Source organism: Halichoerus grypus, chromosome 10, assembly GCF_964656455.1.
Source record: "Halichoerus grypus chromosome 10, mHalGry1.hap1.1, whole genome shotgun sequence".
In the NCBI taxonomy this organism is placed as follows: Eukaryota; Metazoa; Chordata; class Mammalia; order Carnivora; family Phocidae; genus Halichoerus; species Halichoerus grypus.
The window spans coordinates 100393140-100412590 of record NC_135721.1 but is presented as its reverse complement, the minus strand read 5'-3'; the positions used below and the strand labels follow the sequence as shown (position 1 = coordinate 100412590).

The 19451-nt window shown below is 41.9% G+C and overlaps 1 protein-coding gene across 15 annotated transcripts in view; it reads right to left on the bottom strand.

Moving 5' to 3' along the window:
- Positions 1 to 1011: 1011 nt before the first annotated feature.
- SEL1L2 (SEL1L2 adaptor subunit of SYVN1 ubiquitin ligase) overlaps positions 1012 to 19451 on the bottom strand; it is a 135728-nt gene continuing 117288 nt past the window's right edge. For 11 of the 15 annotated variants that reach the window (XM_036065778.2, XM_078056908.1, XM_078056912.1 and 8 more), the window contains 6 exons: positions 18721 to 18869; positions 17414 to 17579; positions 17232 to 17306; positions 12405 to 12577; positions 4197 to 4325; positions 1012 to 4062 (listed from right to left, as the gene is read on the bottom strand). In XM_036065778.2, the coding sequence (XP_035921671.1) occupies positions 3940 to 4062; positions 4197 to 4325; positions 12405 to 12577; positions 17232 to 17306; positions 17414 to 17579; positions 18721 to 18869 (815 nt within the window). In that variant the 3' untranslated portion in view covers positions 1012 to 3939. The remainder of the gene's footprint in view (positions 4063 to 4196; positions 4326 to 12404; positions 12578 to 17231; positions 17307 to 17413; positions 17580 to 18720; positions 18870 to 19451) is intronic. The other 4 variants (XM_078056911.1, XM_036065794.2, XM_078056914.1 and 1 more) reach the window with 2 other exon arrangements.

Sequence of the window (19451 nt, the reverse complement as noted above, 5' to 3'; positions counted from 1 at the left end):
TTATCAGTTAGTATCAAAATACTATGATTCTACTTTTAAGTATCCTCTGCTAATGGTCACACTATTCTGAAGATCATTGGGGCATGTCTATACAATGGAAGAAGAATACTACCTCTCAGACAATCCTGTCTTCCAAGATAAGTAGCTCAGTGCCTCAGTGAATTTATATAACCCTTGGTAGGTGTTTTTTCCCCCTTGGTAGGTTTTTAGATTGTCTATTTATAGTAGGTAGGTTAAATATGGCTACAAATTCTTTGTTGCTACTTCCATTGAGAGATGGAGTCTAATGCTTGGCCAATAGAATGTGGCAGAAATGATATTCTGGAATTTTCTGAGGCTTGGTCTTAGGAAACCTGCAGCTTCTGCCTGGGTCCCATGACTTTGTCCATTATGTTGAAGAGATCATGACCTATAGGCACTCTGGTCACCCCTCACAGCTAAGTCCGGCCTTTCAGCCACCTTACCAAGGTGCCAGGGATCTAAAAATGTCTTGGACTCTCTAGAACAGCCTGTCCATAAGCTGGACACCAACAAGTGAATAGAAGAATCACACAGCCACTCCCTGCCTAAAATGCCTGAGAGATAATGATGGTTGTGGTAAGCCACTGAGGTCTGAGTAGTTTGTTAAGCAGCAAGAAATAACTGGAACAGCAATATGGAGGAAAGAATTTTGGAGTCGGGTCTGGACTCAAATTCTAGCTTCATTATTTATTATTATGTGATCACATTATTGTGTGATCTTAACAAGTTACATAGCTTCTCCTAGCCTTGGTTTCCTCCTGTGGGAGACAGAGGTAGTTATATCGACTTCCAGCCCCATCATGAAGACGGAATGAGAAAAACAGAAGAGTCTGACACATAGGGGGTGTTCCACAGAGTTCCTCTTTCCTCTTCTCAGCCTCCACACCCTCTTTTCAGTGCTTCCTGGGATTCCCAGAGAAGGCCTGCAGCAAGCTGTACCACCTGCCTCTGCTTCCCGCGGGACTTTATTCTCTTCTTGATTTTTCCCAGCCACTCATGGCCACAGCTGTTAAAACCCACCACTTAAGATGTTGGGGAAAGCACAGAATTCCCAAAGCATGCTCCTCATAAAATGACTCTGGACCCTTGTTCTAGAAAAAAATAATTAATTATACTTGACTTTTAAAAAATTTATTGACTTGAATGCATACTCTGCTTTAATAAAGAACCAGGGAAGGAAATGTAGAGAGAAAAGGGAGTTACAAAGAAAACTGGATTTAAGAAAACAAAAAGCTTGTAGTCAAGGAAGCTATCAGTTTTTGTTTAAAGCTATCAGAAGCAGAAGGAATAGGGGCTCTGTGTGCCGGTAGAGGAGGTGGGATTGTCATAAGCCGAAAGTAGAAGAGGCGGACAGGCGGGAGGCTCCTTCGCCCTTGGCCAGTCGTCAGGCAGGTGCACGGGTGCGGCAGGCCCCTGCGGGCACCAGCTGCCTCTGCAGCAGCTCCAGACAGGAGGCCCAGAAATGGATACTTGAATGATTCAAACACCCTAAGCCGCTCATGCTTTTAACGGCTTTGCCACATTTACTTGGCACAATTAGCAGAAATGGGAAATTGATGAGCTCACACTGCCCTTGCTCCTGTAGTTCTGACAGTGCTCTGCACTACACAGCAAGCCACAGAGTTGCCCTTTCTTCCCTGCCGGCAGCTCTTTCCACAAGCTTTACCTCTAAGAAGCTCAATCTTCATCCAGACTTTGAGCCAGGACCCCCCCATTTGCTTTCCATACTCCCCTCTTTGTCCTTATCCCCTCCTCTGACGTGCTCCCACTGCAGACACCTGTGGGATGTAATTCACCACTGGCCTGTTAGGCCCTGACCCGAGGTTTGGATGCCTGTTCCTTCTTTGCATGTTTGTAAATGAAAGTTCCATCAGAAGTGGAACTCTATTCACGGTAGCCAAATTATGGAAAGAGCCCAAATGTCCATCGACTGATGAATGGATAAAGAAGATGTGGTATATATATATATATATATATATATATATATAATGGAATATTGCCCAGCCATCAAAAAGAATGAAATCTTGCCATTTGCAACGACATGGATGGAGCTAGAGGGTATTATGCTAAGTGAATAAGTCAGTCAGAGAAAGACAAATACCATATGATTTCACTCATATGTGGAATTTAGGAAACAAAACAGATGAACATATGGGAAGGAGTTAAAAAGAGAGGGAAAAAAACCATGAGACTCTTAACTATAGAGAACAAACTGAGGGTTGATGGAGGGAGGTGGGTGGGGGATGGGCTACATGGGTGATGGATATTAAGGAGGGCACTTGTGATGAGCACGGGGTGTTATATATAAGTGAGGAATCACTGAATTATACTCCTGAAATAATATTCCACTGCATGTTAACTAGAATTTAAATAAAAATTTGAAATGAAAAAAAAAAAAAGAAGTGGAAATCTCCAGTAAGTGAGGGAGTCTGTCCAGGAAATTCTAAACACTTGGACCTCAGAAAGGTGTGGATTAGTTCATGGTCAAATAAATGACTATGGCTAGTATTTGTACATGCAATGTTTATAAAGCATTTTTGAAGTTAGACTTACGTTAAGCCTCACAATTCTCCAGTGAGGTAGGAAGTAATCCCATTTTATGGGGGAAAAACTGAGGTTTAGAGAAATTGTGCCCGAAGTCATAAATAGAGCTACTAAGGGAAAGAGCTGGACCTCAAATCCAAGTTGTTTGGTTCTAAATTCAGTATTCTCTCACCATGTCATTCTACTTTCTGGTTACAATGAACATTATTAATTAATTCTTTTCCCGTCCCTGGGTTGGATTTTCAAGTAGGCGAGCATGACTTTTTTCCTAACATCCAGGATTTTGGCTGGAGAACTAACTGCAGGGCACTGAAGCCACACAGATTGTTATCAACTCAGCTGTCCCCATATTCCAGTCAATTTTCCATGAGCTTTTAAAGAGTATTAGAAGTTACCATTTGTGGAGTTCATTCTAGAACACCAGACCCTGTGATAGTTCCTTAACATACATTATCCCATTAATCCTTGTACCAGCTCACTGAGATCTTCCCATTTTGCAGATCAGGAGGCTGAGGCTCAGAGATGTCAAATAGCTAATGAGTTATGGAACTGAGATTCAAGCCTGACCCTTGACAGGAGTCCTGGGCCTCCTGCTCTCTCCTTGGCCACCCTATCCCCAGCCCCAGGTCCTTGCTCTCCCTGCCACAGGAGACAGGGAACCAGTGTCTTCAGCTCTGTCCTCTCCCTCTATGGGTACTCCAGAGGGGATTGCCCAGGGAGAACAGGGAGGGATGGTAGAGAGGGGTACAATGCTGGACAGACCCAGGTGGTGCTGTTCACTGCACAAGTGCTAAGGGGAGCTTTGATAGAGGGTCCCCCAGTGATGAGTGTGAGTCCATCCCCCAGCACAGCATGCCACAACGAACTTTCACTCATCAGAGCTACGATGTGGTTCACAGAATCACAGGATCATTCCTGCAAGATGAAGGGTCTATTTGTAAATTTGTGTCTTTATCAGATTCTGAGGGATCTGTGTTCCTGCCCTCCCAAAACTCCCCCTCCTCCCCACTTCTGTATGTATGAAAGAGCCAAGAAACCCATTTGTCCTCTTGAGAGGGGAAAGGCTGTTATAACAACATGAAAATGGGTGGCCTTTATCCTAACTAGGGACTAGATCTCCAAGACAATAAGTTTATAAGGAAACCTCTGGTGACCAGTCTCCAGCACCTCACTCCGCCACAAGTGGTCACCACAACTAAGCAGGAAGTCTGAAATGGTTTCTGAAGACAGGTCCCAAGCTTTGTCCATTTTCCATCACAGGCCTGTGTGGGAAATCTGCAGCAGACTCTTGAGTTTGACGAGGAAATTCTTTATTTAGCGAGGATAACTTGAAGTAAAATGTTCCCATGAGCAGGTTTTCCTATGGTCCAGATCCTACCCGTAGCAATTTCTAAGCAAGAAAATCAGCACAGTAACAATTAGGCCAATGACAAATAAATCCCAGTATGGTCCAAGGGTGTTGTCCAATTTCATCCATTTCCATCTCATGGTGAACTGCTGGGAGAGACATTCTGTCAAAAAAAATCCAAACCTTCCACCCTCTCCAGAGCCATCATCACCTCCCATCCCACCATCCAAAAGTTGTTCATTGTTGTTTTCAGAGATTTGGGACCTATTTGAGACAAACTTACATTAAAAAACAGGATATCTTGGAACAAATGCACGGTTTCCAGTTTCACGAGGGCAAAGAAAACAGGTATGTGAGCATCCGGACTCGTTTGAGCAGCCATATCATATAATCTCCTGGCCAAGTGAATGTCCTAGAGATACAAAAACAGCCCCTACTCATTAGGTGCAGATTCTTTAGGGGTAATTCAATGAAAGCCATTGCTTGAAATATCATTATTTATCTTTGGTAGGGCCCCTCCATTCCCACCAAGATATTCATTCAGCCCCTAACCCTTGGAACCTGTGAATGTTATGTTACATGGCAAAGGGGACTTCGAAAATGTCATTAAGGTTACAGACCTTAAGACAGAGAGATGATCCTGGATTACCTACGCGGACTCCATAGAATCCCGCGAGCCCTTAAATACAGTTTTCTCATGGCTGAGGGCAGAAGATGAAAGTCAGATATGGCAGAAGGCTTGGGAAGGGCTCCACTCGCCATGGCTGGAGGGGCCTCTCGAGAAGAATGAGAAGGAATGCGGGCAGCCAGCAAGGAAATGGGACCCTCAGTCCGACAAGCACAGAAAACTGAATGTGCCCAACAACCCGAGGGAGCCTGGAAGTGATTCTTCCCCCAAAGCTCCCAGGAAAGAACACAGATTGATTTTAGCCTGGGAGGCCCTACACAGAGGACCGGTCAAGCTCACCCAGACTTTTGACCCACAGAAACTGTGAGATAATGTGAGTTGTCTTAAGCCACTACATTTGTGGTGATTTGTTACAGCAGCTGTCAGAAACTAACACAAAAAGCTTTCTTGAATACCGCCGGACCAGACCTTAGATATGATTCCTGTTAAAGAGGCAGAACCTAGATACCAACAGTACAGCTCCCCAAACAAATAACAATACAGATACTAAAAAGCGTGTAAGATTCTTAGTTTTCTTCATGATACTTATCAGACCTGAAGTTCCAGAATTTGTTTCTTCATTTGTCCTTGTCCTCAAGGACCTGGACATCCTGTTAGCCGCTCAATTCCCAGTGCTCAGTGAAGTGCCGAGTACATAGCTGGTCTCTGATAATACTTACAGAATGAATGCATAAACTATTTAGTTCTCAGGCTGGAATTTGATTCCTCAAATGACATACTGTATTTCTAGGGACCTTTTTACCCCCACTAAATTGTGCCATGGCAGATAAAAAAATTTTTTTCTTTAATTTTCACCTACTTACACTTTGTTTTTATTTGTTTGCTTTATTTGTGCTTGTTTTCCCAAACGAAGTAATGAAAAAGCTAAATAGAGTTGCTTTTAAAGGTTGAAGGGCCTTGGGCCAGTCCCAGAATTGTACTTAGCTGGGTGCCTTTGGATTATTTTCCAGTGGATAAGAAGAGAGATTTTTCACAAACCATGGTTATCTTGTCTCTCTTTGTCTTTCTTCTACGTCTCCCAAACGTCCATTACACAGAGTGCAATTGTTGTGAACACCTGTGGCCTCTGCTAAACCCACTTTTTGGGTGGTATTCTCTCTCAGCTGTGTTCTCCTGGTCATTTCTTAAATTTTTTCCAAAGCTTTGTGGTCCCATAAATTGATTTGTTGGAGAAAGAGGAATGTTGTTGCTTAAAAACTTAAAATGCAGGAGACTGTTCTGAACAAATCTTCCTGGCGACAGAGAAAATGGATGCTGTAAAAACTCTAATTTGTGTCTTTAATTCCAACAAATTCAGTGGGTGTTCATTTGAAAGCACCCTGCAGATTATAAGGGCTGTGTCACCCCCACACATGAAAGGCATATTGACTTTAATAGGGCATCCAGGGAACAGCAGCCTTTGTCAGTATCTCAGGCATTCATTCTCATTTGAAGCAGGCAATAGTTATTAATTTATTTCTTGAGGCACAAGCATCACAATTCAGTTGCTTAGTTTATAATAAAAACTAGCAAGAAGTACCATTAAAGTGGGATGGGCTCACTCCTTGCCCCAGGGGCCTCACAATTCTCAGTGGGGGTGGGGCCGGACATGAAAGTCGTTCTTTAAAATTCCCAGAGAAATTCCTGAACCCACAGGCTAATTAGGACAACTCATATAGAAGAAATTTTATTAGTAGGCTGTAGAAAAGACTCCTTGTTCTTTGATCCTTACTTAGGAAAAAAAAATCCAAGTTTTCAAACAAAAAATTTCTTTTCAAAAGTGTTTTGATGATGGCCGAGGTTCATTCAATAAGTCCACTGCACACCCAATCCACTGATATTTAACTTTCCTGTGGTACACTTGAGCTTATTTTGCTTTAAATTCACTGACTGAGGAGATGATGTAAACGGATCTGCAGACTCTTCTTAAATAATGTGTTTCCAACTAAAATATCAGGTGTGCCAAAGTACTACCCAATGTTCACATGTTCAAAAGAGCTTCTTATAATTCAAAAATACAGAATTCTCCAGCAATTCTCTGGTTTATGAAAATCGTTCAATTACATGATGCAGGAATTTTCCAGCCCTGAATCTTTGGGTGTCATCAAAAACTTCTTATATGGGGACAGAGGTCATTTTTTGAATAATTTAATCTTGCTTTCTTACTATAAATATACCATATTCTAATAGGAGAAAACTTTGAAAACATAGAGATGAACAAATATTAAAAGCCCACCTACAATTTCACTGTACAGAGATAAGTACTGATCATATTTTATACACAACCTTCCAGCATTCCAGCATTTTTATATAGATTCATAGACACACATACTTTTAACTTAGGAATTTTTCACTTTGCATAATATTTTGTCTTTTGCTTTCTTAACAATATATTTCAAACAATATACCATGTCCTAAGATACTCCTTTGTCTATAGTATTTTTATTTTTAATAGTTGCATAGTATTTCATATTAATGGATAATGCCATTATTAAATACTTCTACTGTGTGCCAGTCACCACTGTCATTTATTTAAACCTCGTGACAATTATATAGGGCAGATGATATTAACTCTACTGTAAAGGTGAAGAAACTGAGGCACAGAGAGGTTAAGTCATTTACCTAAATTCATGGGACTTGTGAGTGGCAGAACTGAGATTCAAATCCAGGTAGTCTCCTTCTAGCCTGCTCACTTAACCACGGGGCCATAGAATACATAATGCAAAGGTATACTACCACACGATGGTTTATAGAACATGCCTTCTATTTTGGAGAAGTTTGTTTATTTGTAGGTTTTTTTCTGTAATAAATAAAGTTATCTACATACAATTTTTTTGTTTTGCACACTTCTGATTATTAGGTGATAAGGCATTTATTTCAAGAGAAGTCATGGCCATTTCTAAGAGCTGTGTGTTCTGTCTTGTCATATTTCTTAGAAGGCCATTCTAAATATCTAACTTGAACTTGTCCTTTCCAGAAAATAATTCTATTCTGGTATTTAAAGCTTCAGCTCTAACACTCCATAAGCGGTCAGACCAGACAAATGAGAAATGAAAATGCTTCGTGCCATAATTACTTTTATTTGTGACAGATCTATTTATAATTTATTCAGGGGGTGTGTTTTTTGTTTTCTCTGTAGGATCCCAAAAATGTGTTATCTGGTAGGTCTAACTATATACGCTGGAAACTCATCTCCAAAGGCTAATTTTCCCCCACCTTTTGTCTTAATTTAGGATAGATTTCTTAGTCATTATCTTAAAATATACATGCTTTCTTCCACTACAAAAATTGTCATGTGTTTCTTATGCTTCATGTTATAAAATCACTTTAGAATAGGACCCAGTGGTACTGATCCATCCACCTGAATTTATTGTTCCCTCGTTCACATTTTCACAGCACTTTACTTCTGTGATCTTGCACTAGTGCCATTTTAGGACATGTCTCTTCTTCTGTAGAAGACTATGAGCTCTTTGAAGGTTGTCTTGTTCTTGTATGCCTAGAACAAGGCACAGTGCCTCCTGACACAAAACAAGCACTTGATAAATATTTGAGTGAAAAAATAAAGAACAGCAAGGCAGAGTACCAGGGTAGTTTAGAAGCAGATGCAGATATCTTTCAAATCTGGGGGCTCATTGAGGGGTTCATGGAGGAGATGATATGGGAACTATTCTTTGAAAAATGCAGGGAGGGGTCTTCAATGGTCAAAACTGTGAGAGGAGATCATTCCAGCAAATGGGCTGATATGACCAAAGGTCAGGAGGCTTTAGTTCAAGGTCTGTGGTTGGGGGTGGGCAGGGCAGGTAAGGAAAAGAAGTCTGGAAGATATATAGGGAAGTAGGTAGGTTAGGTCAAGGAGGGTTTTGAATGCCAGAGTAAGAAGTCGGGACTTCATTAGGCAATAAAAAGTCAATAAGATGTTTTTATTTTTGTATTTGTTTGCTTGTGTTTTTTTTGTGTATATGCATGGTTTTGGGAAGAGTGAGGTGGAGTAAAAATACCAGATTTGTATTTTATCAAAAATAACCTGGACCTGGTAGTGCTTTGTTAGATGGATTATGTATTAACTAAGGTAATGCCCTAACATCTGTAACAAGTAAACCCCCAAATTTCAACATGGGTATTCCTGGTTGGAGATGAATTTTCTTCACATGGTCACTGAGGGACCCAAACTTCTTCCACCATGTGGTTCTGCCATCCCTTCAAGCCGCTATGTATCCTGCATTCAACCAATGGAAGGGCAAAGAGACTAAGGAGAATCTCAATCTACTTCAGCCTTAGCCCAGAGATGACACCCTTCACTTTTACATCCATCCCTTTGGTAAGAACTAGTCACATGGATGAAAGGGAGCTAGGAAATGTAGTCTCTGACTAAGAGACACATCTCAGCAACAAGTCCTCCCTGTGAATTGGGGATTAAAGTCTTTGGCAGACATGGCTTTTTCTGCTGCAGATTTAAAGGAAGAACACTAGAATGGGAGACCACTGAGAAGCCTTTACAATAAGCCGACATGAGTAGAAACTCTGGTCTGAGCCAGGAAACAGACAGAAGGAATGGGCAGGAGGGGATGGGCAACATGTTTTGTTTATGGTTAAATTTCTGAAGCACTTTTGAATCAAGCGTAAATTGAGATAGAGTTTCACAACAACTTGTGAGCTGAGTGCTTATATTTCTACATTAGTTCAGTTCCTCTCCCAGTTTTTCCTCAGGCATTATTTTGTATTCCCAGAACAATGATGCAGTCAGTCTTGGCCCACATTTTAAGTCAAGGAGCTCATTGAGCTTAATTTAAAGTCATAAATTAGGGAATGAGATGCTTCTCAGTGAAGCCATTAGGATAAGTCACCTACATCACCCTAGTCCCGATGTCCTTTCCTAAAGACAGATGAGAACAACGATGACCCATATTTTTATGTTGATTTACCAAGGGTTGATGTATATACCTTACTTCCTTCTCCCAGAGGGCTTTATGTTTACAAAACCTTTTTCGATACTCAGAGAAATCCTGGTAATGATATTATTATCTTTCCCACTGGTTTGCCTGAGGATTAACTAATAAAGAGGACTGTGAAGTGCCCTGCCGAAGAAATGCTTAATTACTTGATGACTTAAATGCTGTGAAAGTCTGCTCTCCTAATTGCTTTGCTTTCATTAACCATTGCTGGAACAAGCTTTCAGCTTTTAATTATCAGCATATTCATTTTAAGGATTAGAAAAGGTGGTATCTTCTTGTTAATTTGACTATGAGATAGCAAGATTAATAAACTTGGCCCCTGGGTACTTGGTTATTATTTTTCCAATTGCGAAACAGAAGAAATTAGTAAAGACAAAGAGCAATGACTCCTCATTAACTAAAAATAAAATCCCCATGTCCGGGTCTGAGTACAGCTCTGTTTTTTGGTTTTGGTTTTTGTTTTTGTTTTTACATGTAGAGACTTCCTGTAGGAAAAAATACACCTGTGACTTTGAGATACTGATCAAAATGAACTACCCATGATTTAACTGGACCTGGACAGGCAAGAACAGAAATGCACCAGAGAGAAATTTCAAAGTTTTTTCTAAGTGTTTGAAATGTGTGGCTCGACAACTGCTATTTGACACTGTGAAGAAAGTGCCTGGGAGAGAGATTTCCTCCAAGGAGGAAAACCAGACCCTCTGACACAGTGGGCCATCTGGGCTCCCGTAGACAGTGTCCTCTCTCGCACAGTTGGCCCTGTGTCCTCCCTGTCCCCAGGGTCTTAAGGCAAAACGGCCTCACTGTGGTGAGGGTAAGGCTGTTATGGGGACCAAGTCCTTGAATCACATAGGACAGGTGAGCTAATTTAAATTTAATCTGTAGAGCGGGGTCACTTTTATCCATGAAACACACAGTGCTCCTGTCACCATTATTGTTACGTTTTGTATGAGGTATGACGAACAAAAGCTTTAATCTTATTGAAACTTAGCAGCCACTCAAATTCTCTTCTGATCTAAATACCAGTCATTGCACACACTGACTACAGAGCCCCTTCACAAAGGCTTATTGTTTTAGTTCTAAGCCTGGGGAGGGGAGGTATCATTGTCCTGTTTTACAGCTGTGGATGAAGGTTGGAAGAGAGTGGGGCTAAATGGCATGCAAAGAAATCTTCTGACTTAGCTATTTGATCCCATTTTATAAACACAGGAAGCTTGTACCTGCTAAGAATTGGGAAGACAGACTGGATTTGGATTTGAGATCCTTTCCACTGCTTAGGGTGCTGGGGATGATGAAAAGTGATCAGCCAAAAGGCAGGCCACAGGGGGAGCTCAGGAAGGCAGGGATTTGGATTGTCGGTGCCTGAATATGAAGCCCCTGGTTGTTGCAGGGTGTACCATTAGCAGTCGGATAGGAAATTCCCCATCAATAACTCTCAACTACTAGCACAACTGGAAGAAAGAAGAAATTATAGAAAAGCTGATAACCCCCTCATTACTTGGCTCTCAAAATGCAGTTGGGAGTATAAACTCTGATATGAAATGTATACTTGAGCACTAAGAAAGACTTGGTGCAGGGCTCACTCTTTACCCCAAAAAACATGGGGTCAGACAGGCCTGGGTTCAAATTCTGACTCCACCACTGATAAGTTCTGCAAAATTGGCCATGGGACTTAACCTCTCTGCACTCTTGGTTTCCTGAGGCATACATTGACTCCTTATCTCGTTGAGTGGTTGTGTGATTTAAATGGCATAGTATAGGGGTGCATGGGTGGTTCAGATGGTTGAGCGTCTGCCTTTGGCTCAGGTCATGGTCTCCAGGTCCTGGGATCGAGCCCCATGTCGAGCTCCTAACTCGGCAGGGTGTCTGCTTCTCCCCCTCTCTCTGCCTCTCCACCTGCTTGTGCTCTCTCTGTCTCTCTCTCAGATGAATAAATAAAATCTTTAAAAATAAACAAATAAATAAATGGCATAGTATATATAACACACCAAATGCCTGGCTATTGCTATCATTATTGATATTTAATACACCTTTCTCACTGTGTCAGAACTCCATGCCATCTTCTGCCTTAATTACACTTACTAAGGGATTTACCCAATATCTCCTTGTCATGTTAGCTCTCTCTTTTTTTTTTTTTTAAGATTTATTTATTTATTTATTTGACAGAGAGAGACACAGTGAGAGAGGGAACACAAGCAGGGGGAGTTGGAGAGGGGGAAGCAGGCCTCCCGCGGAGCAGGGAGCCTGATGCGGGGCTCGATCCCAGGACCCTGGGATCATGACCTGAGCCGAAGGCAGACGCTTAATGACTGAGCCACCCAGGTGCCCCAGCTCTCTTTCTTAATATGCTTTATCACCTCAAGTAAAGTGTAGCCTTTGAAGGATGGAGATCTATTTTCTTAGGATACCCTAGAGTGCTCAGCACTGCGTCATGTACACAGTTGGTGATTTATAAGACATTTCTGGATTAATGTCACCTTGGTATCCAGCTCTGACCTCATTTCCACTTTCTCCTTGTTTATTGAGAGCTTGAGTGTCAATGGAAATTTTAATGGAAAAAGGCCTGGAGGTGGAAGGGTGTGGGGGCAGGGCCCACTACTATTGCTGGAAAAAGCTTGAAGTTATGAATCTAATTAGCCTAGACTAGATTAATTTCAACTCGCTAGTTACGTCTTCAGGCATAAATGGAGAAAATAACTTCCTCCTCGTAGGGTTCATGTTAGGGTAACTCTTATGTGTTGGCACAGGGGGAGGGACTCAGCAAATGTTGTCTTTTCCGTCCTTCCTCTACACTGATGACATCAATGAAATTAAAAACATTTACAAATTTTCCCTTCCCATACCGCTGCCATTACTAGGTTTGGATTTTTACCTTTGCGATACCTAAACCGTGTTCGTACATATAGGCCAGGTTGAACATGGCTTGTGCGCTGTGGTACTTGTCAGCTGCAATGCTGTAATGTGTGGCTGCTGTCTGGTAGTCTTTCTTAGTCCCGTAGCCATAGTAATGGTAATCTCCAATTTTTACTCTAGCGAATGCATTGCCTGATAGAAATGTTAGAAAGAGAAGAAAAAGAACTCTGATGATTCATGTACAGTTCCTAGTAACTCAACCTAATGGTAATATACATTAAAAAGAAAAACAAAACACTTCAGAATCTTGGAATCAAGATTAGATATAACTTCTGGAATATAAAATATAACACTCATCTTTAGCTATCTTCATTGCAGGCATAACTCCCATGATATGGTATTGAATGCTCTTAAAGAATAAAAAATTGGGAATTTTACATTTTAAATTCATTTTTTGAAGGTAGGTCAACTCTTGGGAAACTGGATCCCACCCCTTTGGTTCTCAAACTTCACCCCTGAAGCTCTACTCTCCTGCATCACCCAAGTCTCCTTCTTTCCTACATCAGTCCCATCAGTCATTTAAACACACTTTGGTATCTTCTGTCAACAAAAACACATCCTCTCTTTATCCCATGGTGTGTCCTTCTAACTACTCCCCACTTCTCTGCTCCCTTCACACTTTTCCAAAATGTGTTCTATACTCACTGTCTCCAAAGCTTCACCTCCTACCCACATACTCTTCAACCCCCTCCAATCTGGCTTCTGCCCCTCTCCATGAAACTGCTACTTTCAAGGTGGTTGATAACCTCCATGCAGGTAAATCCACCAGTCACTTCCCTGTCCTCATCTTACTGGACCTCTATGCAGCCCTGGAGTCATTGGACCTATCTGCCCACGCACTTTTCTCTCTTGACACCAGTGACCTTGCATCCTCTTGATTGCCCTCCTGTCTCATAGGCCTCTCCTTTCCAAATTCTTGCCTGATTCTTCCTTTACCCATCTTGTAAATATTGGAACATTAAGGGTTTATTAGTTGACTTCTTTTTTCCCTTTCTTCTCTTCCTTCTTTTCTCTTCTCTTTCCTCTCTTTACTGCTCTCCTCTATCTCAACTCTTTCTCTAGGTGATCTTGAGCAGTTCCATGCCAATCTTGATATTCACTCTTCCTGAATTTCATCTATAGTCCTGTCTCTCCCCAAGCCCCCAACTCCTCTAATTGCCTCTTTGATTTCTCTACTTGGATCTCAAAGCATGCAATAGAGATTCTTAACACCATGCTACCTACCTCCCTCAAACCAAATCAAACCAAATCATCAGTTCCATCGCAATCTCAGTGCTAGCACCATTGTTCAGGCCATAAATCTAAGGTAGTTATTCCTAGTTATTTCCCCCTCATTTCTTATTGAATCCTTCAGCAGGTCCTACCTCTAAAACACACCTGTTTGTTGTTGTCTCCTTCACTAGGTCAAGCCTGGAGTACTACAATAGTCTCCAAACTGTTCTTTTATCTCCACTTTTCAATATCTTCTCCATACAACAGCCAGGATGATTTTTTTAAAAGTTTTATTTATTTATTTTTGGAGAGGAAGAAAGAGAGTGCTTGTGCAGGGGCGTGCATGCATGAGTCAGGGGAAGGAGCAGAGGGAGAGAGAGAAACTCCAACAGACTCCCCTCTGAGTGCAGAGCACCACGCAGGCCTGAGATTACAACCTGAGCTGAAATCAAGAGTTGGGCGTTTAACTGATTGAGCTGCCCAGGCGCCTCCCAGGATGATTTTTTTTTTTTTTAATGTAAAGTCAAATCCTGTTATTCCCCTGTTAGCCCCAAAGTGATTCACTTTGCACTTGGAATAATATCCAGACTCCCTACCTGACCTCCCAGTCATGCTTCATCTGCCTTCTGCCTCCCTGACTAGCCTCATCACATGTCACTTTCTTGATATGTTCTAGCTTTCTTAATATTCCATAATACTCCTTCAACACACCAAGCTCATTCTTGCCTCAGGACCTCTGCATTGAGATCCTTCATGTCCCTCTGCCTGTCACGTTTGGACTTCCTCTGACTCTTCATGTTTGGTTTCTCATTATCCAGGTCTCACTGCAAATGTCACTTCCCTCCTAGAGGCCTTCTTTGACTGCCTTGTCTAAAGCGTCCTCTCACCCCCCACCCCAGGAGTTACCTATCTCACCTATCTCACCTCCATGTTTTCTTTTCTTCACAGCACATATCGCTAATTATTTGTTTACTTTCTCTCTCTCTCATGAATCTATTTTTTCTCTCTCTTAGGAGGACAAGAACTTTGAAGTTCTTGATCACTGATATCGTCCCAGACCTAGAACGGTACTTGACAAATATTTATGGAATGAATGGACAGACATGGTAGGAAACTTTTTAGAAAATGCTTTTCCCAAATGTTAAATAATTTAGGATCTTACTTTCCAACAAATTTGGATATATTCAGGAGTAGAAAAAAGTTCACGTGACTTTTTAAGATATGAGACTTTAATCTTTCAAAGGCCACTTAGGGATGACCTCTAAGGGTCCTTTTGGGGTCCATGTTTCCATTCACTAGGAAAATGTTAATTGAAAAGATGAGGGAATGCTAATCTAGGACATCCGTCTCAGGTGTGGCCAACCCCTCTAGCACGGTCTAGACTTACTTGGAAAAGGAGGAAGTAACCTGTGTAGTATGGTCTGAGGTATATAATTAAGGGCTATAGGACTCCTTCCACCCAAAATTTTCCCCATATTTGACCAATGCAATGCCTAAAATCCTTTGGAACTGATTCCTCTAGGTACTGAAGTTCTTTTAATCTTCTAGAATCCTCTATTAAAATGTAATACCATGAGCCATCGTTAGCTCTTTCTGAGTAGAGGTATTATCATAAAATTTGTAAGCTGCTAGAGACATTGGTTAAGAGGGTTTGCTTCCCAGATGCTTCAAAAGGTACAACAAACAGGGCACCTGGGTGGCTCAGTCATTAAGCGTCTGCCTTCGGCTCAGGTCATGATCCCAGGGTCCTGGGATCGAGCCCCGCATCGGGCTCCTTGCTCCACGGGAAGCCTGCTTCTCCCTCTCCCACTCCCCCTGCTTGTGTTCCCTCTCTCGCTGTGTCTCTCTCTGTCTAAAAAATAAATAAAATCTTAAAAAAAAAAGGTACAGGCAGCTGGGGGCAAGTCCTTATAGCACTGCTACCCAAGAGAGGGGCCTGGACAGACCTTGAGAGGCAAAAAACCCTTACAGCGTTAATGAGAAACCCACTCCATTTCTAATTTTGCCCAAAGTTGCCCTCCATTGACCTAAAGATTCTTTCTGGGCCATAACCACAAAAGAACAGGACTTCTGGTGCATTTAAGTGGTAAGCAGGGCCTCTGAAGTCCCTGAGCTGGAAGGCAGTGAACGAGCAGGTTTTCCAGAGGAGTCAGTTCCACTGTAATTAAGGGGCTGACTGGGGACATATGGTGACTCTGACAGGCTCTCAGGGGGTCACTTGACAGTGGGAAGGATTCCCCCCTTGAATTTCACAGTCACAGCATGGTGACTGAGTCCTGATGGGTCAGCACTCTCTTCACACACAGCCACTGCTGAAAGAAGCACCACCAGCGCTGATTAGATACGTTCATTATTACGTTTCCTAACCTCAAGTGAGGCACTCAGCAGCCTCATCTCCAAGGACATTCACGCCTGACCTCTCTTGTGACACATAATTATTTTTAGCAGCTTGACTTTTTTTTTATATTGGCGAATTCTGTTTTAATATTAATGTCCCCTCGCTTTCAACGTCTCCTTTCCTTGGTGCAATTTCCACAGATTTCCTGGCTTGGAATAAGCCTGTATTTGCTGCAATTGAGCTGATTTGCCATGGCTGAGAGATTGGTGTTGTTTCCCTATGCCAAACAAGGTCTTTATTGCATTTTAGAAAACACACACTTTTCTTCTATAGGGAATTTCTCGCTAAAATCGCATGGATGGCTTGCTGCCCCGTCACCGGCTCAGCTGGATCTGCGAAGGCACCCCTGTGACTTTTCCTCTCGGCTTCATATTAGTGTCAGCTGAGAATTATTTTTTATCCCATTCACTTCGTATGGAAAGAGACGATTCGACCTTACCATGAGACACTTTTAAGAAACTTAATCGTAAATAAAAATTGCTCTTTTGCTGCATGAGAGTTCCTCACATATCCAAATCCTGATCGTGAGAGCTTTGCAGCATCTGTTTGTTTTCACTAATGCCACCTGCCAGTGCTTTCCCACCAGTGCTAGTGTATATTCTTCATCACATGTGAACCCTGTAAGCTGGGCACAGGGAGAGGATCTTGATATTTGACTCTGGGTTTTGTTCTGTTTTGTTTTCTGGTGCTAACATGTTAATAGTTATAATAAAGATCTGAAGTTGGTAGTAATCATCAATGTGGTATTTTAAAAGAGCAATCAAGTGAGTCGTAGATCCATGAATAATTTTGCCTATAAATTCATTGAGACATAGGTCACTTCTCTGATAAGTTCAGAAGAAAACTCAGCAAATGAGTGACTGAAGTCAGAACAAGAAAACTGGTTTCCTGAGTAAAACTGATGTTTCAAACAATGGCTCCGGTGCCATGGAGACTGAGCCATAGGAAAATTCCTATGGTTTACCAAACCAGGGACCTAGAGAATAACAAAGAAAAGAAATTCCTGGAAATGACCCCTCACCAAAGACTGACCCTAAGATTGGTACAGTTCGAAAGACCACCTAATGGATATCCTGCAGCTTTCTGCTTATATGCCCAAGAACCCAGCTGGAGCAAATCGATGACTAATAGTGGGCAGGGACCAGGTGTATGCTCATTTTTATCTAGGTTCTGTACCTTGAATGGCAGCTCGATTCCATAGGAGAAGTGCCATTGGATACATCTTCTCTTTTTCAAAAATTTTAGCCTTTTCTAAAAAAAGGAGACATTTCATTAGGAAGGCTTAAAATACCCGTGTAGTAAAGTCATTTATGCATATGTATGATTGGGGAATTGCAGAGAATTTTAACTTATCTTACTAGATTCCAAAATGAATGCTGAATTGCTTTGAGCTACTTCATACCCCATTTCTGCAAGTAGTGCATACTGAACAAGAGAAGAATCTATATCACCATCTTTATAGGCAAAGTATGCTGTCAGGAATTTCTCAGCCCAGTGGCCTAGTTCACAGACACCTTTATAAAGCTGTACATGGAAAAAGAAATCAAGCAGACTAGTTAGCCGATATACTTCATCCCAGGCAAATGATAAATGAAGTCAATCTTCAGCTTCTGCTGGCTGGTCAGGCAAGGATTTTGGGTCTAAAGCATGGTTTCCGAAAATTATTTAGGAGGAAGAGATAATACCTTTCATAGGCACAAAGATTACAAGTGTATATTTTTTGGTCTTGAGCTGAAACTTCCTGAGGCTTATTTTAAATTTACATAATAAACTCTCCTGACTTAGAGGCTATTTGGCAGGACAAGAATGTATCGACTTCTATTTTTTAAAAAAAGGACTTTCTGGGTACTGCTGCTCTGCAAGGGTGAGTTATAAGGCCACAGCTGATGTGGAAAGGAGAGAATGAAGGGAAGACAGTGCCTGAGGGTGTAGGTGACATAACCGCGAGGGAGGTGTGCAGAGCTCTGTGGGGACAAGCGTCAACTTAGCTGAATAGCCCTTATGTAACCAAAAGAGGTTAGCCATACATAATTCATTAGGAAGCTGGCAAAGGAGCAAATCTAAAGATAGATTATTAGCTGGCAGCTTTTGAAATGAGTTTCAGAGGGGCCAGATTGCAACATGGAGGTATTTATATTGGTGCAGCGGAAGTGTTTAATAAATCAATAAAGGGCATTAAGGTCCTAAAAGCTTTCTTTTGAAAAGTACATCACTGGCTCGGGCTGAAAGGATTCACTTTCTTAGTTGTCATCCAAATCATCAAGAACCTAAGTACCTTGCTTTCTGGGAAGAAGTGGGCTACATTTTCTGGGCTCAACCAAGCCTTTCATTTCCCAAGTCACAACTCCCAGTCCCACTTAGAAGTGCCAAAATGCCCTGGCCATTTGACTGAAGGCTGAGACCGAGCCCCTTAACTGAATTCTGAGGTGAGCTCTGAACCTGATGAAAAGCCAAAAGCAAGAGAGGAGGGATCATTTCTCTTCTTCCCTTTCCCAGCCCGAGTTACGTTTACGTCACAGCTTTTCCGCCCTGGCAAATGTCCGTGTTCACACTCTCAACTAGGAGAGGTAATACCTATAAAATCAAAGGCACCAACAACTTAAGGACAGTATCACCTCCTCTCTGTGATAAATGAAGAATGCTTTAGAAACATCCCATTATTTACCTCCACAGCAGTTCTGCACGATCTTAACACTCCCGTTCCTGTCGCGTACATCTCGGCCAGGTAATAAATGGCGAGGGGCTGCCCACTCTGAGATGCCAAGTAAAAATATTTGAAGGCAAGTTTATAATCCTTCCATACTCCAGAGCCAGCTGAAAATTAAAATTATTTTGAGCCACCCCTTATTCGTTTTATATTTTACATTATAATCTATGGGTATAATGGTCACAGTGATGCCTACTATTTTACACTTGATCTTAGCCAAAAGTAGGATGAGAAAAACCAACCAAAAGTCAAGCTGTTTTAGATCCACTATTTGGAGGGGAAAACAGTTAAGTTTGATTATAAGGAAGAATATGGAAATTTATGTTCTTGACCTATTCAGAAACCTGAAGAAGAAAGACTCTTCAGTCTTATGAAAATATCTTCTTAATACAGCACACCTAAGGTTAATAAAAAGCAGACCAAGAGATGGTCTCTGAGGACTAGGGACAACATCAGGACGTGGCTCACCATCCTTGTCCTTCCACACCAGGAGACCAGTAGAGCTCCTCCCAGCCATAATTACAGAGTTTGGAGCCGGCGAACTCCAGCTCCCGGAGGCCCAGCTCAGACTCAACTCATGCTTGTAGCAAGGAGAGGCATTTAGGGCTAGGGTGGAAAATCAGCACGCTCTCAGCAGCTTGTCCTGGCTCTCTCATTACCCCTTTGTGAGTTGGGCACCTCTAAGGCAC